This window comes from Canis lupus, chromosome 3, assembly GCF_048164855.1.
Source record: "Canis lupus baileyi chromosome 3, mCanLup2.hap1, whole genome shotgun sequence".
In the NCBI taxonomy this organism is placed as follows: domain Eukaryota; kingdom Metazoa; phylum Chordata; class Mammalia; order Carnivora; family Canidae; genus Canis; species Canis lupus.
Genome location: NC_132840.1, coordinates 81,049,605 through 81,076,556, shown reverse-complemented (window position 1 = coordinate 81,076,556; position 26,952 = coordinate 81,049,605). Strand labels below are relative to the sequence as shown.

Genomic DNA, 26,952 nt, shown 5'->3' with positions numbered 1-26,952 from the left:
CTTTGGAGGGATCATCCCAGGCCTTTCTCTCAGCAATGTTCTGCAAGGGAAGCTCCCCCTGTTACGGGTTCAGGGCAGGAGGCTGTCTTCAAAGAGCCTATGCCACTGAATACCCTAACACTCTGAGCCTCAAATAATGTAAGAATGACCTTGTTTGAATGGAAGACTCTAGGTAGTGATGGAAGACCAGAGAGGATAGATAGGGGCCAGTTAGAGTGCTGGCTGAGGAGTGGGATCCAAATGAAACTTTGGAAAGCCCGAAGTGTCCCTAAGGTTGGAAGTTCCTCTTAGGTTAGAGTCCTTCTTGTCCAACCTTCCCCAGTAATCCTTAGCCATCATATGAACCCGTACCTCAAAAGTCTGTGCTTCTTTTCATATACTGATTCGAGAGAGATAAAGAGAGAGAGGCAGAGACACAGGCAGAAGGCAGGCCCCATGTAAGGAGCCCGACATGGGATTTGATCCCGGGACTCCAGGATCACGCCCTGGGCCGAAGGCAGGCACCAAACCACTGAGCCACCCAGGGATCCCCCAACCACAGATTCCGTACGTAACCTTCACGACGCCTCCACCCAGAGGAATGTCCTGCTTCTACCATATTTCCTAGTACTTCAAAATTCCCCGGTTACCTCAATAATTTTCTTTACAGCCCCCATGCACAAAAGAGTAGAAACTGTTAAGAAATTTAAGTGTACATCCCAGTCCACTTCCTGCTCCTAGTACCATTCAGGCCGCACGTGGATGCCAGGATATTGGCTCCTGCGCACACTAGTTTAATCTTGATAAGGCTGCTTCGTTCCAGTACATGTTTTGCCTTTGCCAACAAGGAACAAGGATCTAAGACCAGATGCAAGGTACTATAGTGTATAGGAAGAGGATGACTCAAGATTAGTCTCTTGATTCCTCCCAGCCTTCCCTACCTTGGAGGTGGGTGGCACAGCTACCTCCTAACCTTCGCCACACCTCCATTGCCCCCTGGCCCAGCCCCACACACGTACACAGTTCTCATTATAGGATGAAGGTGCCCATTCTTTTCTGGAATCTCGGATTATGACGCCATCACCAGAAGAACAAGTGAGAAATCTGTTCTTCCATGGAACAGAAGGAGCTCTATCTCCCTGTCAGGTGGAGATAATCTGGGTAAGAATACGGACAGGTGTGGCAGCAAGCAGAGATTTGACCCAACCCCCGGAGCTCTGTCCACTGCCCGAATACAGGAAAGAATCCCTGAAGAGCTAGGAGGTCACAGTTAAGGCCTTGGCGGAAGAGAAGATGGCTGGGAAGGGGGACTTGTTAACACCTGGAGGGGCCTTGAGAAGGAGGCTAGGCCGCACTCTGTGCCCCCCTCGGTTGTCCCCAACCCTATTTCCTTCTCTCGGAAGGGTGGGAGGCACAAAAAAGCTGGTAAAGGGAGGGGTTAGGAAAAGTTTTGAGGCAGAGGGAAGCCCTGACGTCTCCTGTAGGCTCTTTCATATTAGCTGAAACGAGCGCCTTACGTGTATAGTCTTATTTAACCTTCACAAAGGATCACCACCTTACAGACCAGGGAATGCAGCTTCAAGAAGCCAAAAGACTTGCCCAAGGTCACGGGGCTGACAAGTGGCGAACGTGACATTGATACACACACAGTTTCCCCTATAAAATGTTTCCGTCCAAAGCACAAGCTCAAGGCCGCTGCCATCCTAGAACATGATGAAAACGGCCGGAGGTGAAGGCCACCTGCTACTCCCTACTCGGGGACAGGCTAAGCAAGGAGGGAGCAGAGCTCCGTGAGGAAGGCGGAAGGCGGGTGGGACTGGCATCCTCCACCTCGAGTCCCCAGGCGACCTGGAAAGACTGCACTCCTGGGAAACAAAGCCATTCTGTGCAGCCAGCCCCCCACCGCCTCCCCCACCAAGACCAGTATCCAGTTTTTTGATAGCTTTCAAATTCGTTATTGGCTCCAAGTCCCTGGACGGGAGCCTGGTTTCTGATTCTCAGGCTCACTATCAGTCTGGAAAGCCGGGGTCATTTCCAGGACCCCCTCAGCTTTCACGGAACAGGAAGCGCTCTCACTTCATGAGCAAGAATGCCACAGCGAATCCGGTTCTGGGGAAGCTGATTGACGCAAGTGCTCCAGAGGAACAGGCCTCCAACTCCAAGCAGGCCTTTGAGCTTCCAGAGTGGAGAGGAGGGCGGGGAGGGGGGTGGATAGAAAACAAACAGGAGGCCGTAGTCCCTGGGGGGCTTCTCAGAAGGGGAGCAAAGGAGCCACCGGGAATTCTGCTTCTCACCACCTGCGGGACAGACAGGTGGGCCTTGGCGCCAGGCATGTGCCACTACAGAATCTAAACCAAAACCCCAGCCGGCACAGCCTGAGTTGCATCAGCTCCCTGCCCAGGTAGCCCGGGTGCGCTTTATGAGGGCACCAGAAGGAAAAGACCAAGGGGCGTCCTGCCATTAGTGTATGCTCTACTCTAGGAAAGTTTCCCTACAAAATCAACTCTTTATTAAAATTAAAAGTACGAGTAACTTAAATAAAAAACGATCTTAATTTGCATAGAGATTTTTCTAATCTAAAATACCACTTGCTGTGCCTATTTGGAAGAACCGTGTAGACCTAGACTAATGACATCTCAGCTAAATCCTACATTTTACTTCCCTTTTACAAGTCTTTTAGACACCTCTTATCTAAAGTTGTTTTGGGGAGGTGTAACCGTATACCAGCCATTTATTTGCAGCTTAAGCTCAAAATTACCAGCAGTCTTTGAGAATCACTGATAAAGAGCTCTCACTCTCACTGGTTGAGATGAGGTGGTTACTTCTCCTTCGCAGTAAGGATCCAATCATCTTTTCCCCAACCCGTTATGTTCCAGTCTTTCTAACTAGGTCATAAACTGGGGAAAATGAGACAATTTCAAGCCAGTCATCTTTCTAAAAATAAAGGTTTGTTTCCCCGGATGAATACATTTTTGGTGTAAGGAGAGGAGGACCATCCGTTCCATCTCTCTCTAACTGCTCTTCCTCCTGGGTCCCTCTCCCCCTCCTCTCTGACGGCTCGGTCTTGGATATACACTAAAAGCTTTCATTATTATGGGCCCTGTAGGGTTTTTCACTCCTACACAGCCGTCATCTTTGAAAGGCCTTCTGTGAACACACGCCATTCACAAGCTACATCGTTGAACTGTGGTCTACGTCCCCAGTACCACTCTATGTTCCCAGCGTTCCTCTCTGGGACGGTCCACTCAGCCCACCCCCAGGGCTAGGACATCCTCACCCCCCTGGCTTGCTAATCAGGGAGCCCAAGCTATGCAAAGACATCTTTTTCCATTACTTCTTAACCTATGGCCCTTGGAAATATTTTGGAGTGCTGGGAGACCATTCAAATAATGCTCCCTTTTAACTGTCCTCTGTGCCATGCATCTAAAATATTAATGTTCAAAGCCAAGATAAACGAAGTCTCAGGAAACAGGTCTCCTTTGGGAGAATTCGGGTCTTCGTTCATTGGGGGCTTCTGTGAAATCTGTTACCAATAATGCAAAGGGAAAAGTGCTCTTTGGGATAGGAGCTGAATATGGGGATTCATGCCCTTGAAGGTCACCCTCAATTAGACAAAGACATTGTCAGGGGGATTACATTAAAAGATACCACTTCCACCCCCTTCGTAAAGAATTTCAAGGGCCAGAGCCCTGCTGCCTGACCAGTAGGCAGTGTATTCGTGACACTGATGGACAGTGCACTTGGGAGAAATACTGAATGAAGAAGGAATTTTCAGAGAAGAACCTCCTCTCTGGCTTTTTTTCTTTTTTTCTAAAGAGATTTTATTTGTCTATTCGAGAGAGAGGCAGAGACACAGGCAGAGGGAGAAGCAGGCTCCCTGTGAGGACTCGATCCCAGGACCCCAGCATCACGACCTGAGCCAAAGACAGACGCTCAACCGCTGAGCCGCCCAGGGCCCCTCCTCTCTGACTTAATTTAAAAGTTTCTCTAGCTCTCCTGCCATGAGAGGCTACAGCAGTGGAACATAAATCCTCAAGAGAAAAAGAACAGAACTGGAGTGAAATCTCAGACTCTAATTTCTACTTTTGCGAATTTTTTTCCTCAGGAGAGAAACAAGCAAGAGATGATACTCCTTAAGTGTTAACGTTGGTGATGTATGTAAATAGTGTTTTAGGAAGCCTCAGAATAATAGATGGTTCTGGAATAGCTTAGTTCTGTAATTCCAACTTCTATTCCCTTAGGGTGATTTCCACATCTGAGCCTTCTCTCATTCCCTCCGCCCAGCTCCACCCTCCCAGTCTTGCAATATTCTTAAGAGAAACTGTGCCTCTGTTGAGGGGTGGGTGGGCTTTAAACTGTTGGTTCCCCCCAGGAACCTGAAATCAACCCCCAAAAGTTCATTCTTCCCTAAAAACTTTTGTCAAATCCTATGTATTACCCCCTCCCCCCTCCCCCAGACAGAACTGTGGTCTCTCCCACTTGCTCCCAGCTCTCTGTAATCCCTTTTCATGAAGTGGAGCCTTCTGATACAGTCGGGGTCCCCTCACTCTTGCCCAAATCTGACACCTAATGAGATTCAAGTTTCATTTCTCAGGCACGGGATCCCCCAAATCTCTCACGAGCGGTAAACTCACAGCGAAAGGCCTGGCCAGGAAAACAGTCTCTCACTACAGACGCACATATATCCATCCTTAAACTTTTAAGTTGGAAACATTTCCTGGAACCATGTCTGGGTGCAGAACCATGGGAATGCTCAACACTAACACATAGTTTTCCGAACCTATAATTAAGGCATCGAAAGGTCAGAGGGTCTAGAGGAGAGCATCCCGACGCTGAGATTGTCCTTGTCAACCTTAGTTTTAGGAACCTCCTCCTGCATGCCCTCAGAATGGATCATGTTGCCCAAGAAACCACTTTTCTCCAAAAACCCCTCAAGGCATCTGACTTCGATTTAGAAAACCACTGCCAGAGAGCAGTTTGAACTCATCGTTCATTGTTTGATTATGTCAAAGCCTGCGTGTGAGTCATTCCGCCAATGTCTTACCTTCTCCGACTTTGTTTGTGGGTGATTTGAAGACAAAGACTTTTCTGGAACCAGCCATGTTCCCCCCACCCCACCCCATACCTGGGCAAATATTTGGCCCTCCAGATGTGTACCTCCCCTGCTTCCCATGCTTTCCCGTGTTTTCTATTATGCAAGGCAGCTTTCCAATCTAATATTTATATCATCCTTTACAGTCTACACAGTGTTTTCACAACCGTATTCCCATTAGATCTTTAGAACCTCATTGTGAGAGAGGCGTGCACAGTGGCTCTTCTGCGGATGCAGGAGCCGGGGCGAGCCTGGAGCAGGGACGTCCGCGAGCCCAGCGGCCCTGCCAGTGCCCCACGCCTTGGGGCCTCCAAGACAGAGCTGTTTCCAAGCTCAGACTTCTCACAAGCTAGACAGCCTCTGGGGTAAAGCAACTGGATGTACTTCTGTCCTCAGAAAAGTGTAAATAAAAACCCGAAGTGTCCGAAATCAAGGCAACACCATGTGATGTGAATATAGGATATTTATTTAAACGTGCTCCTGAGCTAGGTAAAGGGTCTCGCCCAGCGAGGCGGTCCGGTCCAGCCGGGCGTCCCTCCCTCCCCTCCCCTCCCCTCCCCGGGCCGGGCCTCAGTGTCCCCCTCTGTGGAGCAGGGCTGGACCCCCAGAGTCCACACTGGAGGGAGCTCGCCGCCCCCCCCCCCCCCGCCCCCGCAGCCCGAGTCACTTTTGCATGGGGCTCGGGAAGGCACCGCAGGGGGCGGGGAGGAGGCCCAGCGGGGGCGCTGAGCGACCCCGGGAGGAAGGGCGCGGCCCCTCCGCTCCCCGCCCAGCCCGCCGCGGCCTCCCCCTGCAGCGGTCGCCGCGCCCTGAGCCCTCGGCCGGGAGGCGCTGCGGGCGGCGGGCGGGAGGTCGCGGCCGCCCCCGACCCCGTTCCCAGACGGCCCGCGCCCAGGACGCATGCGCGCCGCAGGCCCCGCCCCCGGCACTGGCCCCGCCCCCGGCCGGTGGGGGCGGGGCGAGCGGGGCGAGCTGGGCGGGGCTGGGGGAGGACCGCGCGTGCGCTCCGGGGAGCGGGCCGGGCTCGGGGAGCGGGCCGGGCTGTGCGCGCGAACTCCGGGGCAGGCGGCGGCCGGGAGCCCGTCGTGGCGTCCAGGCTGCTGGAGCCGCGGTTCCCGGCCCCCCCCGTCCCGGCGCCCTGCATGAGACCCAGGAACCCATTTGTAAGGCACCCCCTGATTGCTCTGGTGCAAGTGGCCCCTTGGGCGCCCTCGTCTCCGTGAACCGAGGAGGTGGAGCGCAGACCCGCAGAAATGACTGGCGCACGGCCGTGCGGAGTGCAGGGGCCTCGCCCTGCGCAGAGCCCAGATGCGTAGACCGCGCCCTTCCCTGCTTTCCCTCCTGCCTCACTTTCGGGACATGTTTAATCAGCACCAGGCCCCTGGGAGGCAGTTCGTTCCTCATGAGCGAGGGTCCCTTCCTCAGGACACCAGAGGGCTCCATCCAGTGGCTCCACATCAAAGCTCCACTCCCGGCTCTGACCTTGTGCCAGCACTGACTCAGTCTGCAACCTGCGTTGGGGTTGCAGCACCCTGGCAAGAGCCGAGCTCACCCAAGGGAACAGCGGCCAGGTTAGGTGCATATGCCCTCCCCTCGTGCGCACTTATCAGTATGCAGTCGGGAGACCTCCTGCCTATGGCATCAGGGGCATAGCCCAGCAAGAATGTGGACTGCTCTCGTGTCTATACCCGTGTGTGCGGAGTTTAGGGAGAGGGTCTGACCCATCCCTGTGTGCTGGATTCTGGCTCAAGCTGAGGCGTGTTCAGTAACAGGCGGTGGCCCCAGTCCAGGACAGCTGGATCATATGTGCTGACAGCCACTTTCAATGGCCTGGATGGGGAAATGGACACTCCCTTGCATACCCTCACGAGAAGCTGCTGGGGAAGCATCACGGATAAGCAGAGCTAAGATCCCTGCACACATTCACACCCTTTGGAGTCAGCAAGTCTCCCCGCAAAGGCTGGGAGACAAGGCTTGCCTCTGTAGAGGAGAGAGGGCTAGGGGCTGCAGGTGCTGGGGCCCTATTGTGGAATCCCCCCTCTCCCCTGAGGGGAGGGCAGCTAGCAAAGTAATGTCACCAGGCTTCTGGGAGAGCAGCAACGCTATTCCCAGGGATGGTCCTCAGGACCGTTCCGTGGCATGAGGTCGGGTGTTCTCAAGGCTGCTCCAACACCCGGTCCAGAAGTGTGTCATCTTCCTCTGCTTCTCCCGCATCTCTGCTCCTCTTTATCTGTCCTGCCCCAGTCTAACTGTCTCAAAACCTCAAGGCTGCAACTCTTTCCGAGAAAGCCAGGAACACAGCTGTGAGTCCCATTCTCTAGGGGGGAGTTCCAGCTCTCGCTCCTGGCTCCAGATGTAAGGGAACAGCTGTGGGGGTGGCAAGATGCCCAGTTGGCAGCTAAACACGGCCTGGGAAGATGGAGAACAAAGCGGGGAGATACAGGCAAATGGCAGGGCGCTCACAACTCTAGAGACCCGGGGAAAATGGCATTTTGTCCCCTGGCCCAGCAACTGGCTGGATAGGCCTTGCCAGATCCCTCAGATGTTGCCCAAGCCCTGCCCATCCCAATCCTGGCAGCCTGGGCCACTGGCAGGACCTTCTGTAAACTCCATTTTATGATTCCCACTTAATCTGAGAAAGGAAACTTGGCTTCCATTGTCTGACTCCACCCCTGTCCTCAAACACACACCTCCCAGCAGGAGGTTTTAGAAAAGAGAGACTGGAGAGGGAAGGAGGAGGAACAGGGAGAGGGGAAGAGAGTGCTGCCATTTCCATCTGACATGCTCCTGCCTCTCTCTACCTCTGCGAGTCAAACGGGATGGAGAGTGCCAGGCTGGGTGTCCAGCAGTCAGCCCGCTCTGACACCACCTGCCTGCCACACGGGGTGACAATGAATGACTTGGCACCAAGCGCTGTACCCAGTCATCATTTCCTGAATGACCATGGCCTCTTCTGGGTCCCACTGGGTCCCAGAGACACTGCCGGTCTTTAACAGGCCTGCCTAGTGCTGGGACAGGGGACCCCCTCGCCCCCTCCATGTCCTCCCCAACCTGAAGGACACAGGGTATCACAACCGCTTCCGTTTTAGGAAAAAATAGTTTAATGTTAGGTTTCAAACCTCTTTTCTACATGAGGTCCCATTCTCCGTGGGACCTCATCCCAATGCTCTTCCCATGCCCGCTGGGAGGTAGCAGCCCCTCTCTGGAGGGCACCCACCCGCTCCAGACGCCCCTGCCCTCCTGGGAGGCCTGCTCTGGCTCTAGGCTCTAGTGGGCCAAGCACTTGTGTGTTTTTATCCACAGTGGGCAGACCACTGTGCTATGCCCCCGTTTCCGGATGCCATGGGACCAGCCCGAGGCACATTCCTACCCTTTTAATTAAATAGCCCATTAAATAAGCTCCCGGGGCTGGTGAGAAGGGGTGCCTCAGCCACACACCCCGCGCCTCGGAAGGCCTCCCGCCACCCGGGGCCTCCACCCTGACTGGATCCGGCCGCCCCAAGAGCAGCCAGGGGCGCGGCCCCATCTCAGGCCCCGCCTGTACCAGGCCCCCTCTCCACACGGGGAGGGGGAATCCAAGCAGGTCACGCCGGCGCCCCCACAGCCGTGGTTGGTCGCTCAGGCGGCAGGGCGGGCAGACTGACGGCTAGAGCTCCTGCCCCCGTCAGAAGAACGTGAGGTTCTTGACTGCTCCGATCTCCAGCATCCGCTTGATGGCCAGGGCCTCCTGGGAGACGTTGTGGCCTGACCCCTGCGGAGACAGCCAAGGAAGCAAAGTGAGGGCCTCTCAGGGACCTCCCCGGCCCTAGAAGGCCTCCCTGCGCCCCCCACAGCCCCCATGTCCCTGTGCTGGCCCTCGGGAGGAAGCCAGGACCTGTGTGGCCAGATCCAGGGGGACTCAGGCCCACGAGTCCAGGGGGCTGGGTTCCGGTTCTGGCCCTCTGAGTGACCCCCTCACGAGCCGCCTCGGGGCCCCACTTTCACTCACCCAGGGTCCCCCACCTCCGTCCCACCCAGCTCGGAAGCGGGGGCCGCTTACCGCCATGGACTTGAGCGTGATCTGTTCATAGTAGTGAATGGTCTGCTTCCTGTTGTGGGCGTCCGGGTAGCCGAAGCCGGCGATGTGCACCAGGTCGCAGAGGTGGAGAGCCAGCGTGATGGCCAGCAGGCCCGTGGTGGGCTTCTGGGGGACAAGGGGTGCGGGAGGTATGAGAGGGAGCCCTGCTCCCTTCACCGCCTTCTAGGCTTGCTCTGCCACAGACTTTCTTTTTCACGGAAACGTTCTTCATCCGTGCTGCCTTGCACAGCGGTCATGAAGCACATGTGGCTACTGGGCTTGCGAGTGGGGCTGGCATGGCTGCACTAGAACTGAATCTTTTCCTTAAAAAAATGATTTTATTTATTTATTTGAGAGAGAGCGAGAGTGAGCATGAGCTGGGGGAGAGGTGGAGGGAGAGAGAGAAGCAGAGTCCCCACTGAGCAGGGATGCAGGGATGCTCCAATGGATGCTGGAGATTGGAGCAGTCAAGAACCTCACGTTCTAAAAAATAAAAAAAAAAAACGAAAGAAAATAAAAGAACTTCACGTTCTTCTGATGGGGGCAGGGGCTCTAGCCATCAGTCTGCCCCACCCCCATGTGGGGCTCGACCCCAGGACCCCAGGATCATGACCTGAGCCGAAGGCAGACGCTTAACGACTGAGCCACCCAGGCGCCCCTGAATCTTTTACTTGATTTAATTTTATACTTAATTAATTTATTATTTTTTAAAAGATTTTATTTATTTATTCATGAGAGTCACAGAGAGAGAGAGAGAGAGAGAAGCAGAGACACAGGCAGAGGGAGAAGCAGGCTCCATGCAGGGAGCCCGACGTGGGACTTGATCCCAGGACTCCAGATCACGACTGAGCCAAAGGCTCAACCACTGAGCCACCCAGGCGACCCTAATTTAATTAATTTAAATTTAAATAGCCACAGGTAGTTCACGGCTATCAGGCTGGATAGGATAGCCCAACACACCTCAAGGAGGGTTTGGGTCTCTAGGCGTGATGATGGCAATCAGTATGACCATGACCGTGGGAATACTCATCATCAGCTATTAGCTTTGAGCACTTCCTATGTGCCTGACACTGTGTTAAACACTTTACTCCCTATAATACATGAGTGCATCCAGTCTTCACAAAAACACTTTGAGGCAGACACTATCATAGGCCCCATTTTACAGATGGGGAAACTGAGGCTTAGGACTCTTTGCTCAGGGAGTGGAAAGGTCCTGCTCTCTGCTTTGGAAAACCTTACCTCTTTCAGAAGAAAACCTGGGGCTCTCGCACGGACTGTGTGCCTCTTTAATGAGGGCGGGCTCTCCCCTTCTGTAAAGTGGGGACAGCAATACTTTTCCCACCCACCTTATGGACTGCTATGGAGGGAGGAGGAGGGGGACTCCTTTCTCCATCCCTACTTTATCCACGGGGACAGGCAACCTGGTACTCTAACCTCACAAATCTTGCCTTTGTCAGCTCCCACAACTGCCTTCCCGATCACTTCAGCTGCCCACTCCCTGGCTCTTGTCAGGTCCCCTCTGAGCTCTCCTGTCATTTCATCTGTCCCTTCCTGCCTGGGCCTTCTCTTTCACCTGCTGCTTTATTATTATTTTTTTTTTTTTGTTCTTTAGATTTTATTTATTTATTCATGAGAGACACACAGAGAGAAGCAGAGACACAGGCAGAGGAAGAAGCAGGCTCCCTGTGGGGAGCTGGATGCGGAACTTGATCTCAGGACCCTGGGGTTACGACCTGAGCCAAAGGCAGATGCTCAACCACTGAGCCACCCAGGCGCCCCTCACCTGTTGCTTTGATCACCACTATGTTACCTTATCTAGTTCACATTTGCCAAACCACATTTCCATGGCCACTGGCCAACTGTGCCTGGTCACAGGCTCCTGAAACATACCAGACTCTCCTCTCCCCCTGTATCCCCTGTGTTCCTTAAGCACATTACCATCCAGCCAGCTGTCTAAGCCGGAAACCTAGAATTGCTATAAATCTCTCCACTTCACCTGTAAAATAAATGATGTAGCAGGAGATCCCGAAGATAACCCCCATGACCCTTGAGTGCACATGGAACCCACAAATCTGAGACGTATTACATTACATTCTATCACTCTACAGGTGCCACTGGCCATAAAATAGATAATCCGGGTGGGCTTGACCTAATTACCTGAGCTTTTGCATCTGGGGCTAGAGATCGGTAATGGAGGAAGTCAGGGGTGTGAAGTGCAAGCAAGATTTATCATGCCTCTGCTGGCTTGAACCACAAGGAACTGAATGCCTTTGACAAGAAAGATCCTGGAAGCACGTCCCCCCTCGCCCCCAATACCCCCAGCCCCCAGCCTCCAGATTAAGAACGCAGCCAAGCCATGCGGGACTTCCGACCTCCAGAACTATGAGTCCATCAATGGGTATTCCTTTAAACCACTCAAGTCTGGTGATCTGTTAAGCAGCAATGGGAAACTACTACGTCAAGTGCATCCCTTCCTCTTCCCCTCCCACCGCCAAAAGCTGGGTTCTGGTTCCTTCTCTTGTCTCCCCACTCCAGCACTTTCCCCTCTGCCTCACATCCCATCAGGGCCATAAAACACCTCCTGGCTGCCCCCTCAACATCACTTGCGCTAGAACTCAGTGCTGGAGAAGCTGGCTGGTCTTGCCAAAGGAAATACCTCTTCCCCAAGTCTCTGCCTGATGGGCCCCATGACCCCTCAAAGACCCAACTCCACGACCACCTCCTCTGGGCCGGGGCGTCCGAGCCAGCCCCACACAGAGGTCGGCCCCTCCTCCCAGATCCTATAGCATCTGGAACAACTCTCCACTAAGGCATTGTACCACTCCGTGTTGCAACGTGTATGTTTATTTTGCTAGATTGAGTGTCCTTAGGGCAAGGTGCCTGTCTTACTCCCCAAGCGTGCAAATCTGTGGCCCTGGACTGAGCAGCCACAAAAGGAGGCATTCAACCTATGAAGCTGAATCACAGTGCATCCTCGGTGAGGAATAAAATTATTGATGCAAAATTTGGCAAACACAATGAGTATCCACTATGTACCAATCTCCACGATAGGCATGTTATATAACTATGTTTTTAAATTCTACAATGGCCTTAAACGTTCAGTACTGACCCTATCCCCACCACATAGATAAGAAAGGCGAGGCTCCAAGTGGCCGATTTGCTCAAGGCCCCAGAGTTAAGCAGGACAGCCGAGACCTATCTATGTTTACTGGTCACCTCTGACAACTATCCCATACGGCCTCTCTGGGGGCCCCTGAGACATGTGTGGCTGTCCTTGGGAAGGTGCAAAAACCAGAACTTGCAAAACTGTACCACAACTCCCCAAAACTGACACATCGCACCAAACCAGGACACACAAGACACACTGAGCTCAACTCATCCTGACCAATCTGTTCCAAGATAAGATCACAGACACAGTGACCTAAGAGCAACTGCACAGACTCCAGTAGCTCTAAAGTCAAGGCCATAGACTGTCCCAGCAACTCCCTGGTTTATAAATCCTGACCAGACCTGCCAAAGCCTCTAACCCTAAGCCTTATAAAGACATCCCTACCACCTCCCTGCTGGGCAGAGGCCCAGTGGGTCTCAAAAGCGCGCACCCCCCCTTCCTGCAGCCAGGGAAACTGAACACAGGGAAGGTGAGGCCAGGAAGCAGTCCCAGGTGCTGTTCAAATGCAAACGGATGTCTCTTTCATTACTTCCCTCTCCTGGGGTCCTCCAGGGCTTCCCAAGCCTCTAGAAACTTCCCACCCAGCCCTCAGGCTTCCCTGCCCATCACCTGCACCTGCTTAATCTTGCGTGGCTGTTTCATTGGCAGGTTCAGCAGTTTGTCAGCTGCAATCTCCATAAAGAAAGGGTTGAGAATCCGAACCTGCCTGGGGTTGACGTCCCAGATGAGGGGAGGCTGCTTCCAGAAGCCCTTTCGTACCTGTGGGGCACAGGATTTGGAAGGGAGACATGAGGGTGTGCGCAGGCCTGTTTCTCAAGTCCAGCCTGGTGGGGTCCCCGCATCAGCAGAGGCCCTCAGGAATGTGGGGGTGAGAGGGGAGGGAGGTGGGGGCCAGCCACGCAGAGGGGAAAGGCCACCAGAGGAGAGGAGCAGGGAGAGAGAGGTTTGAGGGCCCTGCTCAGGGGGAGGCCAGGTGACACGGCATGTGGTCCCTTCCCAAAGATATCGGGACAGGTGGAAGGGGCGTGCTTACGTTTGGCAAAATGCTAGATGGGACCAGTCAGGATTTGACTGGTTGAAAAACAAGAGTGGATACCACCTAGAAGGACAGACTCCTACCCCACGCCCGCCTGCAGAGGACTCCTGACCAGCGCTCTGCTCAGGGGTTTCTCCCCGGCAAACCTGTATCCTGGCAGTTTCCCTGTCCCAGCAGCCTCACGCTTGGGGTGCCACCTGCCTCCTGGAGCCTCTGAGGCCCTGGCTGCTGCGGTGGCTTCTCAGAAGCCCCGCAGGACACGGAGTTGACACCTTCCCCACGTGGGCTCTTTGGAATCATGGGGTGGACGTTGTGGAGCATGAGGCCCTGAGACAGGCGGTGGCCCACCGCTGAGCCTTGACCCCTCGCCAACCTCTTGGCACTCAGGATGCCACTTACCCTCTTCTTATCACTCAGGATGGTCTCAATCCAGTGGAAGTCCATTGCCTTGAAGGCCACCAGGACGAGAAGTGTGTCTGGGTTGTTCTCCACTTTGGGGTTGAAGTGGGCTGACTCCGGGTAGAAGAGACGCATGGTGGTCTTCGAGCCCACGTCACCCTCGTAGCCAGCCACGGGGGCGTTGTTCAGTCTGGGAGGCGGGGAGGGGATGCCCGTCACCCAGAGACCCACGGGCCCGTCGACAGTCACCCCCCAACGGAAGGGACGAGGGCCAGGCCTACAGACCTGATGACCACGTCGTACTTGTTGATGGCATCTCCCAGCGAGCTGTTGCGCAGCCGATGCCCATTGCCCACCACCACGCAGCGGCGACACTTGAGACTGCCGTGGGAAGAGGGTGATCAGCCCCAGGCGTGAGCCCTGCTCCAGCTGCACTGAACTCCCGCCCTGGGTCTGCCTGGGGCCCGGCTCAGGACTCCTTCCCTGGCCGCCTCGCCCCTGATCCCCATGGACCAGCATCTCCAGGCAGTCCTGCTTACGGTCCTGCTGACTCCGCAGCCCTGGGCTTTGATGGGAGAGAAGACTGAGCAGAGCACGGCAGACAGAGGAGGGGAGGAGGGAGATCCCCATTTCCCAGCACCCCCCAACCCAGCCTGCTGCCAGGCCTGCCTGTTGCCACGGCGAGACCCCGCCTGCTACGGCACCCGGATGTCCGGGCTCAGTTGCCGGGGACACTGGTGTCCCTGCCTCTCTGGAGACAGGCAGGCTAGGAAGATGGGTCAAATTGGCCACAGGGGACCAGAGGCAGGAGGGCCCGCTGGGAGGCGCTAGCCCATGACTGTCGCACGGGGGCAGGAAAGAGGAGGTGCTCAGACTCTGTGCAGGGAGTGTGTCCTCACCTCTGGATGCTCTCTGGAATGGAGTAGCTGGTGATGGCTAGAACCCGGAGGAGCAGGTCTTCTGCAAAAAGACACACAGGGGAGGGGCCCATGACAACCAGCGAGCTTGCCAAAGGCTGCCAACTCTCCCTCCACTGCTCCTCCGGGCCCCTGCTGCCCCCTCGCCCCGCCACCCCTCGCCCCACCCCAGCATCAGCCCAGCTCTGAACGTGGGCCCGGGGACTGCAGGCAGCAAAGAACAAGCAGCAGCGTGGCCGAGGGGAGCCCACCGCCCCCACGAACCCGCACGGCTTACCGCTCCCCTTGGTCCCATAGGGCAGCTCGTAGGCAGACGGTGTCTTGACCCAGAAATAATCCTTCATCTGCAGGAAGATGGGCTGATCTCGGGAGTAGCTGCACAGAGGTGAAAGTAGGGTGGGGATGAGAAAGGGATTAATCTTTTGTTTTTTTAAAAAGATTTTATTTATTCATGAGAGACAGAGAGAGAGAGGCAGAGACACAGGCGGAGGGAGAGGCAGGCTCCCTGCAGCGAGTCCGACGCGGGACTTGATCTCAGGACCCTGGGGTTATGACCTGAGCCAAAGACAGGTGCTCAACCACTGAGCCACCCGGGTGCCCCGAAAGGAACTGATCTTGAGGAAGCCAGAATCAGGGGCAGGTCAGGCCTCTGACTAAGGTTATATATATTATACATAACACACATAATATAATGTATTACATGTTATATATACAATGTGTAAATAATGTATAAGATATAATATTTGGGGCCCCTGCAACCTCCAACTCCATATATAATTTATATTTACACATTATATAATATTGTATATAATGGTTATATTATAATACAGATATAGAGATTCAGAGGCCTCTCCTCCCCTCACGGGCTCACCTCCCCATGCCCACTGGCACGTTCCCCTCCATCTAGCCAGCACCGGGGCCCCCACCCTGGGGCACCATCCACCTCACCCCGTGCCCCGCCCCACCTCACCCTCAAGTACTCACTTGCCAAAGAGCTTAGAGGCCTTTCTCTCTGCCTCACCCTGGAAGCACGGTTCCTTCTTCTCTGGGATGGGAAAATAAAAACTAGAGACAGAAAAGGAGAGGAGAGAGGAGCTTCGGTCAGACCTCTCAGGCCCAGGGGCCAGCGGCCCAGGCCACCTCCACCTACCCCACGTCAGTGGTCCCAAGGTCCCAGGGAGTGATGTGCTGGATAGAATCATCTCAACCCAAGTTCTCTCTGACACCAACTCTTTTCTCCTGAGCTCCCTGGGTGAGGGCCCTGGGGACTCATCCCAGACCCTGGCCCCCAACCCACTATCTACCCTCCTGGAAGGATTTCATGCTAGCAGCTGAAGGGAGGGGTCATGCCCTGGCCCTCTGAACCCTCCGGGCCCCACTAGGTCCGCCACCCCATGACACTCCGTGCCTGAGCCCATTCCTGAGAAGAACCAGTGGAAGGACATGGAAGCTGGACTCACAGCTCAATGTACCTGTCTTCTCGGGAGATGGAATACCACACCATGACGACCAGGACCAGAGCCAACATGGCCAGGAGCTTCCAGCCTGCAGGGCGCATGCACAGAGGAGCTAGAGGCAGAGACAGGCAGGTACAGCCCCAGTCCACCTACCCTGTTTTGGGGCCCTGCAACCTCCAACTCAAGCAGCCCCGGTCCCCGGCCCTCACCTGGCCATAGTTTTCCAGCACGGGGCTTGGGCCTGGGTTTCTACTGTCCTTCAAGATGAAGAGGGGGCCCCCTGGCTATCTGTCTGTCCCTCTACAACCCGCAGGGGGTCCCAGGATGGTGCTGAAGACTGCTCCTGGGGGCCCAGCCTTCAGGGTGGGGGAGCCCTTGGACGACACTCACGGGACTTGCTGATCATGTTTCTCAGAGGGTAGCAGGGTTCCTGGGGAGAGCTGTCATCCCGGCTGCCTCGGGCCACCTAGGAGGGAGGAATGGTAGGTGTGTGGGCAGCTCTGCAAACCTCCTACCTGGAAACTAGAGCAGGACACCCGCACAGCCGGCCTTCCCTTCTCCAGAAAGCACAGAGCTGCTTCCTGAGTGGCCATCCGGACAGCGGACATCCCGCTAACCCTTCAAAGGCAGCATCAAGTGTCCAGGAGGGGCCTAAGCCACAGAACGGGACCCCAGGTCCCACTCCTCAAAGATGAGGCCCCAAGGCCGGCCAGGCTACCCCAGCTTCCCTGGTGTGCTTTCTCTGTCCCCTTCCTCACCTGGACCTGGGAAGGGCCAGCTCCAGGAGGCGGATGGGAACCTGACCCACCTTTTACATGGAAGTGACCTGTACAAGGGTTGTGATCTGTATCTTATGCAGCTGAGGTTTACCCATTCTCTGGCATCCAAACCATTCCCTTGGTTCTGGCTCCCACTCACCCCTCCATCCTCAGTCTCTCACTACTCCAGCCAAACAGATCCACTCAGCTCAGGCACTGGGGTGAGGGTGGGCCGTGGGACGGTCCTCTGGCCCTTGCACACCCTGACTAAATGCAGTGTCCAAGCCCTCATCATCCCAGTGCTGGGGGGTGGGGGGTGGGGCGTGGGGGGAGCTCCGAGAAGCCAAGAGTGTGAATGGGAGTGCGGGGAGGGGGATGTCTGGTTGGTCACAGGAGATGGAGCCGCTCTGGGGCAGGGCCAAAGCCGGCAGGGCAAGGACGGGGCTTTGCAAGGGGGGCAGCTGCTCCACGCACAGGAGCAAAGAGACCCCTACGCACAGACTCAGCCAGGGCCACGCTGCAGTCACCGGGAAGCAATGTCGGCAGCTCACGGGGCCACGTGAGGAGGTGCCATTTGGTCCTTGCCCAGTGTCCCCCAGTCCCCTGGATCTGAGGAACTAGCCCGGGCCGCCTACTGAAACCAGCGACTGCAGGGCCCTTCCCAGGACGGCTAAATCGGCCAGGGCGGGACAGGGACAGGCACTGTCACCAGCCGCCCGGCGATTCCTGCGATTCACTTGGAGAGGTGGGGAAGCTCTAGTGCTCCTGCTCTCCAGGGCGACCTGGAAAACCTCAAATTATTTCTGCAGGCCAGGAGACAGCATCAGGATGAGGGCTGGTTTTTGTTACAAGCCATAAATCAATTATCCTGACCGTTGTCCTATTAGGGAGTCCATGTCCTGCCCTCAGGCTCTGCTCTGAGTCCCCAAACACCAAAGAATGAGTCTTGGAGGGGGCGGGACGAGGAGTGGGGGCCAGAGCCAGCCGCCCTCAGGAGGGTCAGGAGCACCCATCCCCAAGCCCCAGGAGGGATGGAGGGTGACCCTGTCCCGTAGAGTTCTGGATTTGTACTTAGAAGACGCCAACGCAAGTCAGGGTTCTAGTAACTTCCCTGACCGCTCTTCCCCAAGTGGCTCGCCTGCCTTCTTCGGTACCTACCTACCTACAGCCACTGCCAAGTGGTTCCTTACCCTGGCACGGGCCAAAGCACTTCCCATCTGCAATGAGCTTACTCACTGGCTTGCTTTCTCTCCGCCTTCCCCACTGGAATTGGAGCCCTGTGAGGGTGGCGGTGAAGTGGGTCTTGCTCTGGTAGCCAGCACCCTGCTAGCCAGCACCCTGCCCGGCCTTAGCCCTTGCTCAGGAAGTACTGACTGCACGTTGGGTTGCCTCGGGGGAGTCACTTCTCCCTCTCTGACCCTCAATTTATCTGGTTGTAAAACTGGGAAGTTAGCCTAAGAGGCATCTGCAGCCCCAAGTATATTTATCAGATCAGCACCAAGGGCATCACTAGCCACCTTATTAGAAACGCATAATCTCGGGGTGCCTGGGGGGCTCAGGGGTTGAGCATCTGCCTTCAGCTCAAGGTGTGATCCCGGGGTCCTGGGATCGAGTCCCACATCGGGCTCCCCTCACAGGGAGCCTGCTTCTCCCTCTGCCTCTCTCTGTATCTCTCATGAATAAATAAATAAAAATCTTAAAAAAAAAAAAAAAAAGGAAATGCATAATCTCAGGGCGCCTGAATGGCTTTGTCAGTTGAGTGTCTGACTCCAGATTTCTGCTCAGGTCATGATCTCAGGGTCATGAGATGTTGGCTCCGCAGTCAGCGGGGAGTCTGCTGGAGAGCGTCTCCCTCTGCCCCTCCCCTCGCTTGTGCACGCTCACTCTCTCTCAAATAAATAAATAAAATCTTAAAAGAAAAAAAAAGATTTATTTATCCATTTGAGAGAGAGAGAGAGCATGCACAAGCAAGGGAAGGGGCAGAGGGAGAAGGGGTTCGATCCCAGGACTCTGGGATCACAATCAGGATCGTGAACCAACTGAGCCACCCAGGCACCCCTCAAATGGATAAATAAATCTTAAAATTAAGAGAGAGAGAGGGTGGCCAGGATGGCTCAGCGGTTTAGCGCCGCCTTCAGCCCAGGGTGTGATCCTGGAGACCTGGGATCGAGTCCCACATCAGGCTCCCTACATGGTGCCTGCTTCTCCTTCTGCCTGTGTCTCTGCCTCCTCTGTGTGTGTGTGTGTGTGTGTGTGTGTGTGTGTATCTCATTAATAAATAAATAAAATATTAAAAAAAAGACACACACGTGCGCGCATTATTTCAGGTCCCTCCAGACCTACAAAATTGGGATCTACATTTGAATAGGATCGCCTGATGAATGAAACACTGGTTCAAGTGGATGTTTTTGACCTTGACAGAACAGGAGACTCACCTGGGGTGCTAAAACATTTAAAAAATAACAAATAATCAAGAGCATCTGAGTCGCACACCTAGGAATTCTGACCTGAAGTGATCGGCCCAGCCCTGGAGTTTGTTCGAGCACCTCAGGTGATTCTAACCTGCAGCCTGGGTTCAGAATCTCTGAGGAGGATGACAATGCAGATGTCTGGATGATGGCCAGAGCAGGGTGCTCACACTCTGATGTGTGCATTCTGACTCAGTGGGTGTGGGTGGATGTGAATTCTTACCAACTCCCAGGTGGTGCCCTGCTGCTAGGCTTGGACCGCATTATTGTGTTGCAAAGCTCCACACCAGGATCCTTCCAGCCCTAACATCTGCTGACTTTATGAGCCACACCCTCTCCTACCCTCCACTCTTTCTCAGTCTTCGGGACCAGGATTTCCTTCATTTCGTGGCAGTTCCCTTTATACCAGCAGGGTCACAACACTGGTGCCCTTCAGAATACAGACTTTCAAAATACATAGATGCCTAGGGTCCCTTCTCCAAGATTTTTACTTAATTGGTTCAAGGCAGGACCCAGGCATTCCTAAGTGAAAACCAAACCCGAAACCACCACCCCTACCTCCCTTCCACAAGGCCAGGGTGGAAAACGCCACGTAGAGCCAGCTCCAGGGTAACTGAAAGACACACGCTCGGCCACCCTCCAGGCCTCACCTGGGCGCAGGAGACCCTTGGCGGTGGGAGGTGAACGCAGCTCACCAGTCCAGATCCCGAGCAACAAGGCAAGGAGCCCTCTCTGCCCTCTTCCCCAGAAAGCCTGCACTGGCGGGTCTCTGTTCCCAAACTGTGCTGGTTTGTGGGAAGCAGACTGCCTGGGCTTAGCGCCTGCTCCGAGACACCCGGGCGGGGATTACATCAGCCTGCCCCCCTCCCCTGGCTGGGCCCGGCCAAGACCATAGCTCAGCAGCTGCTGACATTCTCGGGGCACGGGCTTCTTGGGTGGCTGCTCCCTGGGGCCCACCGACAGCCTTCTCCCAGCAGCTGGCCGTCCCACATCACTGACCGGGCCTCCGGGTGCAAAAGGGCGCGAGAAAAGTCACCGGACAGTACCTGGCTAGACAGCAGGGATCGGATCCACTCACGTCCTGCAAGCAGCAGCCCCAGCCTGCCACCAGCCGCCGGGGAGACCAGCTCCCCCAACACACCAGGCAAGGCTGACCCCAGGGCAGGAAGCCTGCCAAACACCAGTGTCCCTTGCTGAAGTGAGCCTGCGAGCACCACCCCAGACCTCGCCGAAGGGCAGCCCGGGGGCACGGAGTGAAGAACCAGGGCCCACCGTGCCTCATGCTGCGTGGACACTCATCCATGCTTCACGCTGCATAGACACAGCAGGTACCTGCTGAAGCACAAGGAACAGAATGCCTGTCCCCCGGAGGCCACGGCGTGATGCCAGGTTCTCTGCGCCCTGGGGCCCATCACAGGGTTATGGTTGAACGTCTCTGAGAAGGGGTCTGGGAAGACCAATGAGGGGGGAGCACAGGCCCCGTTCTGATTGGTTCAGAGACCCCGAACAAGTCGTGTCATCGAGGTCACCGTCCCTCAGTTCTGTAGGGAGACACTGGAGCTGCCTGCCTGCCGCCTCGGGCTCGGCTGCCCCTCTTGCTCCCCGCAACCCCTCTGCCCGGGCACCGAGGTCCGCTGCTCAGATCAGTGATCCCCCTTTGCCCGGTTTCTTCCCACTCTCTCTCCTTCACTCCTCTCCAACAAAGGTACTTCTCCGGCCTCCTCAAAGGAAACAAGGCCCCTCTCGGCCTCTACGGCCTCCCCCAGCCACCCCTGCATCTCCACCCTTCCCGCCAGTGGTCAGACTTCTGCATCCGGGCGATGCCCACTTGCTCCTCCCCGCCGCCCCCGCCACCCCGGTTCTCAACCTCAGTTTTAGGCAGAAATGCCTCCTCCTGCGGAAGACATCAGGGGCCTCCTCACCCTCAAACCTGCAGAAGGTCTCTTTTCACTCTTCCAACTCTGAAGCCTGATACTGTCGGCGGATGCCCACTTCTTGGCTTCTGGGTCAGGACTCTGCCCTGCTTCCCTCCTACCTCTCCACAATCCCTCCTCACTTGCTTTAAGTGCTGATCTGTCCTTGAACCCCTGCTCTCCCTGGCCAGGGTTCATTCATTTTCAGATATCTGTCCACCACTCCCACCCTAATGATTCAGACCTTTGGATTCCTCCCCAGAGTCCATCCTAGTTATTTCCTGTTACAGGTCCCTAACTGGATGATCATTAACTCTTCAAATTTAACACGTGCCAACTGGATATGTTTCTCCCTGTTCCCCCTCTTCTGGGCCCCACATTATCAGAAACTCAGTCTTCCAACATCTGTCTTCCCTCACGCCCTCCCTACTAAACAGGTACTAAATATGACCGATTCTATCCTATTTCCTCATTCCAACCAGTGCTCACTGAGCTCCTATTGAATGCTCGGCATTGTGGGAGGCACTGGGGATGTAAGGCTTTAGAAAATTCAGCTGACGGGTGCCTGGCGTGCTCATTTGGAGGAGCAAATAACTCTTGATCTCAAGGTTGTTAGTCTGAGCCCCATGCTAGGTGTAGCTGTTTTTTAAAAAATAATAAAATAAAATAAAATAAAATAAAATAAAATAAAATAAAATAAAACCCAGACATAGCACGAAGACCACATGGTCAAGAGCCTCAGAAACACTTTAGAATATAGTCCTCCATCTCCTCTTCTTGAGACACCCCAAGTCTAGATCCCATCCCAATTTACCTGCTTCTTAATTGGTCTCTTTGTCAAAAGTCTTTACTCATTTAACCCCCTTCTTTGGAACTGCCAACATGGAAGTCTTCTAAAAAATAATTTGGATCAAACCACCCTCCTGCCTCAATTGCTCTCCATCCCTTAAACGACAAGCCAAAGCTCCTTAGCAGCAATCGAGACCCTTCACCCTTGGGCCATGTGCACTGGAGATGCACCTCCTACCCTCTTCCCAAGCACGGCACAGAGCTGCCTTTCCCCCTCCTCCCTTCCCACCTCTGCAGCAAGATTTATATCCTAAGCCCCCGCAACCCATTCACAAGAACCACCTCAATCCAGCATCAGCTCAAAGGGCTCCTCCTCTATGAAGTCTTTTCAGACATTTCTAAGCAACCAATGTTTGTCTTCCCACAAAATATCATTTATAACGTGCTTCTGGCACTTAACAGGTAATATCATTTCAGATGATGTAATTACTACTTTTCATGTCTTGCCCACTATCTTCTAACCTCTGAAATTGGAGGCTTGTTTATACCAAGAGTCTATCAGAGTACCTGGATTACACAAGATGCTTTATCACATAATATAATTTTATATTATATTATTATGTGTTTTGTATCTTGTCCCTGAGACTATGACCTCTGTGGTCTGGGAGACGTCTTTATATTTTCAGACTCTATTATAGAGTTCGGAAGGTAGCCGATGTTTTGTAAACATCCAACACACAAGCAGTAAAACGAGATTAAACACATATTACATCCCTTATTAATTACTAAAATGTACAGTGCACTGACCATGTGGGATACCAGGAGGGTCCCCACCCCATGGCCACTGCTTTAGGGACCAGATAAGTCACTGTGGTGAGGGGTTGTCCATGCACCACGGGATGTTAGCAGCATCTTTGACCTCTACCACTAGATGCCAGTAGGAATCCCAGTCCCCAGTTGTGACAACCAAATTGTCTCTAGACATTACCAAATGCCCGAGAACTGCTCTGCTAGACACTTTTAAGGACTGTCCAAGTATGATCTCAACCCTACGAGTTAAACACAATCACGACCTCCAACGTACAGGCGGGGACCCAGTGTGCGAGAAGGGTCAGCAATTTGCCCAGGGGTGTAGAGCTAGTGAGGACGAGGACTGGGACCCGGGCTGCTTAGCTCCAGAGCCCATATGGCTGACCCCCACCCCCTACTGCCTCAACAGCCTCCTGTGAAGGACTGGCTCCCTAGACTCCAAGATCGCTGGAACTGTCCACCTGCTGCCCTTAGTCGGAGCAAGCGAAGGAAGTCAGCCCTTTATCAGATCAAAGTCCCTCGAATGCTTACAACAGCTACAAGCAGCCTCCGTGCTCCTTCTCAGGCAGCTTCCTCATGAGACACAGTCTCTATCCGCAGCTACAGCCTGGGGCTCCTCTGGAAGCTCTCCAGCATGCTTCCAATGCATGCAACTGTATCCACAGGATTAGTACTGCCCTCCATCTGGACACCAGACCTCCATGAATGCTGGCTAAGGCTGTGCTCACTTTCCTGCCATCGCATCACACCCCTGGCACGGAACTAAAATCCTTCAGCTAGTAAGTCAGGCCTCCCGGGCCCTGAACTCGTGTGACTACCCTTTTGAACCTAAAAGCAGGACTGTACTACACCTGCTTACACACATTTCCCCTTAGGAATCTAGGGTCAAGGTGGGTGAATCTCCGTGGTGGCAGCTAGTCCACAGCGTTTCCTCCCAGCTCAGAGTCCTCTGCGCATTTTCCAGAGGGGTTTCGAGCTGGACTGTGAAGTTAATGTGACTAATACAATCACTAGGTAAGGCAAGATGATGACACAGGCCACTGGGGGTATGTAGGGCTATAACCTACTTCAATCAATCGCTCTTGGGTGCAGATGGCCAACTAATTGCAATTCTCCAGAGCAGGTCAGTCACCTACATCATCAAAAACCCTCCCTGGGCTCCTTGGACAGGACAGAGACAGGGCCTTGGCATCTCTTCATTGATCTCTTTATTCACCTTCACTACCTGCCATCAAAAATTCCCTACACACCCAACATTTCTGATCGCCCTCCCCTTTTTGTTCCCTGCTCTATCACCAATGTCTAGAATAGTTCCTGGCACACAGTAGGCTCTCAATACAAATCCACCAAGTTAATAAAATGGATCTATTCAACAGGGACGTCACTGGAGCAAGAGAGGAAGAGGCAGCAACAATGAGTCCTCTACTCGCTCCATCCCCTCTGGCCCGACCCCTGGCTAGACACACAGCCGACCCCTGGCTAGACAAAGCCGGCAGACTTTGCCTTCTCCCTATCAGTGCACGGCACACCCAGTGGGGAGTGAGGTCTGCCTTGGGCTCAGCTCACGTGAGACAGCAGAGGGCTGAGTAATTGGCCAACTGCCTCCAGGCCCATGAGTGGGCAGATGGGACCATGTGTCTGGCCATCCAGGCTTGGAGGAAGAGGGGCTTGATAGGCTTCCCACTGAAGCACAGAACGTTCTCTGTTCCCTACCCTTGGGGTCCACAAGCTGCCCCCGCACCCAGCAGACACCCCGATCGGCCCAGCACTGCAGCCTCCTGTACAGAAACACTGTATCATCCACTTTATCAGCTGCCAGTCACAAGACACCAGAGCAAACCACTTGAAAATCATATTTCTGGTGTCTGCCCGGGTAGGGTAGACGCTTGGAATTCCATTCTCTGGGGAAGAAGGCTGAAGCTGTGTGACAGAGTCGAGAATCAACAGTACAGACTAATAGCTGGGATAGGAAAAGGAAAAATCTGCTGTGGCTGTGGATCTGCTCCAGGTTCCCAGGCAGGGGGCTCTGGGGCAGGTTTCCTTCCTCAGACATCCCACCCAGGAGTCGACGAATTTGGCCCCAAGAGGCCAAAGCTAAAGGCACTATTGGAGTTGGGGCTTGAACTCAGGTCACCACCAATACGGCCTCCAGATGCCTCTTCTGAAAATAGTGGGCACCACCAGCCCTGCCCCGTCGCCCTGGCGGTGCCAGCCACACGTGGCTATGGAGTACTTGCCGTGCGTGTGGCTGGTCCACACTGAGGTTTCTTGTAGGTGGAAAATGTACACCGGATTTTCTTTCTATTTTTTTTTTATACACCAGATTTTCAAAGACTTGGTACCAAAAAAAAAGTGAACCATTACATCTAGAATTATTTATATAGGGCAGCCCAGGTGGCTCACAGTTTAGCGCCACCTTCAGCCAGGGGTGTGATCCTAGAGATCCGGGATCGAGTCCCACATCGGGCTCCCTGCGTGGAGCCTGCTTCTCCCTCTGCCTGTGTTTCTGCCTCTCTCTCTCTGTCTCTCATGAATAAATAAATAAATAATCTTAAAAAAAAAAGAAGTATTTATATGAATCACGCACTGAAATAATATTTTGGCCATACAGGCTTAAAATAAATATGTATTAAAATAAATAAAATTAGGGGATCCCTGGGTGGCTCAGCAGTTTCGCGCCTGCCTTTGGCCCAGGGCGTGATCCTAGAGTCCCGGGATCGAGTCCCACATCAGGCTCCCGGCATGGAGCCTGTTTCTCCCTCTGCCTGTGTCTCTGTGCCTCTCTCTCTCTCTCTCTTTATGTCTATAATAAATAAATAAATAAATAAATAAATAAATAAATAAATATCTAAAAAAAAATAAAAATAATTAAAATAATTAAAATGTATTTCATCTCTTTTTTTATCTTTTTTTTTTTTACTTTTTACTTTTTAAAAAATGTGGTTAATTTAACATCTTTTAAAATGTTATTTAAGGGCAGCCTGGGTGGCTCAGCAGTTTCGCACCATCTTCAGCCCAGGGAGTGATCCTGGAGACCCGGGTTCGAGTCCCACATTGGGCTCCCTGCAAGTAATTTCGTGTGCCCAATGTGGGGCTTTAACTCATAACCCCGAGATCAAAACTGGCATGTTCCTCCAACTAAGCCAGCCAGGTGGCCCAACTGAACATTTTTTTAAAGATTTTTTAAAAATATATTTATTTATTCACGAGAGACACAGAAAAGAGAAGGAGAGACACAGGCAGAGGGAGAAGCAGGCTCCCTGCAGGGAGCCTGATGCAGGACTCGATCCCAGACCAGGGGTCACGCCCCGGGCTGAAGGCAGATGCTCAACCACTGAGCCCCCCAGGCGTCCCCCATTTTTTAAGATTCTAAAATTACACAAGGGGCTTGCCCATGCGGCTCCCATGGCACTGCAGTGGGACAGCGCTGCGCCAGGCAGCCTCTGCCATCAGACTGGAAGCAGGAGACACTAGGCTGTGCTTCCCGCTCCATCCCGGGGGGCTCAGCCAGGGGGTGGCTGCGGGCGGGCCACAGCTGACCAGACTCCACTCTGGCCCCGTCTGTCCCCCGCGTCCTGGCTGTGTCAGGGCTCCGAGTGTGCAGCACAACTCAGGGTGACACTGGCCCAGGCCCCCAGGCTCTGCGTCTGCCCCCCACCGCGCCCGAGGAGGGCCCGCTGCCCGGCCAGGCCCCGGCCCACACCTCACCGGCCGCCCTGCCTCGGCCTCGGCCACTTAGCGCCACTAAGGCCAGGTCACCCGCTGCAGGGTGGAGGCAGAGCCCGCCGCCGGTCTGTCCTTGGCCTGGTTAGCAGACATCTGGAAGGAGCCTGGCAAGGCCAGGACGTACCTGGCCCCCTCCTTCCTGCGCCGAAGCAGAACCCCAAGGTTGCGACTGTCCGGAAGGTGGGGTGGACCAAAACATCATTTACGAAATAGTATTTTGGGGGGCGCCTGGGGGGCTCCGTCAGTTGGGCGACTGCCTTTGGCTCAGCCGTGATTTCAGGGTCCTGGGGTCGAGCCCAGAGTTGGGCTCCCTGCTCAGCGGGGAGTCTGCTTCTCCCTCTCCTCCAGCCCCCCACTCGTGCTCACTCATTCTCTCTCTCAA

At 54.3% G+C, this 26,952-nt stretch overlaps 1 protein-coding gene across 10 annotated transcripts in view; it reads right to left on the bottom strand.

The window, feature by feature from the left end:
• Positions 1–8,149: 8,149 nt before the first annotated feature.
• Positions 8,150–26,952, bottom strand: part of ST3GAL4 (ST3 beta-galactoside alpha-2,3-sialyltransferase 4) — a 31,890-nt gene continuing 13,087 nt past the window's right edge. For 2 of the 10 annotated variants that reach the window (XM_072822651.1, XM_072822657.1), the window contains exons 2-11: positions 16,497–16,572; positions 16,110–16,218; positions 15,634–15,714; positions 14,927–15,024; positions 14,632–14,692; positions 14,018–14,113; positions 13,733–13,922; positions 12,913–13,056; positions 9,111–9,254; positions 8,150–8,822 (exon numbers count right to left, since the gene is read on the bottom strand). In XM_072822651.1, coding sequence (XP_072678752.1) covers positions 8,736–8,822; positions 9,111–9,254; positions 12,913–13,056; positions 13,733–13,922; positions 14,018–14,113; positions 14,632–14,692; positions 14,927–15,024; positions 15,634–15,714; positions 16,110–16,218; positions 16,497–16,512 — 1,026 coding nt within the window. In that variant the 5' untranslated portion in view covers positions 16,513–16,572 and the 3' untranslated portion in view covers positions 8,150–8,735. Of the gene's footprint in view, positions 8,823–9,110; positions 9,255–12,912; positions 13,057–13,732; positions 13,923–14,017; positions 14,114–14,631; positions 14,693–14,926; positions 15,025–15,633; positions 15,715–16,109; positions 16,219–16,496; positions 16,573–20,378; positions 20,527–21,254; positions 21,394–26,952 lie in introns of those variants that run through there. The other 8 variants (XM_072822653.1, XM_072822656.1, XM_072822649.1 and 5 more) reach the window with 7 other exon arrangements.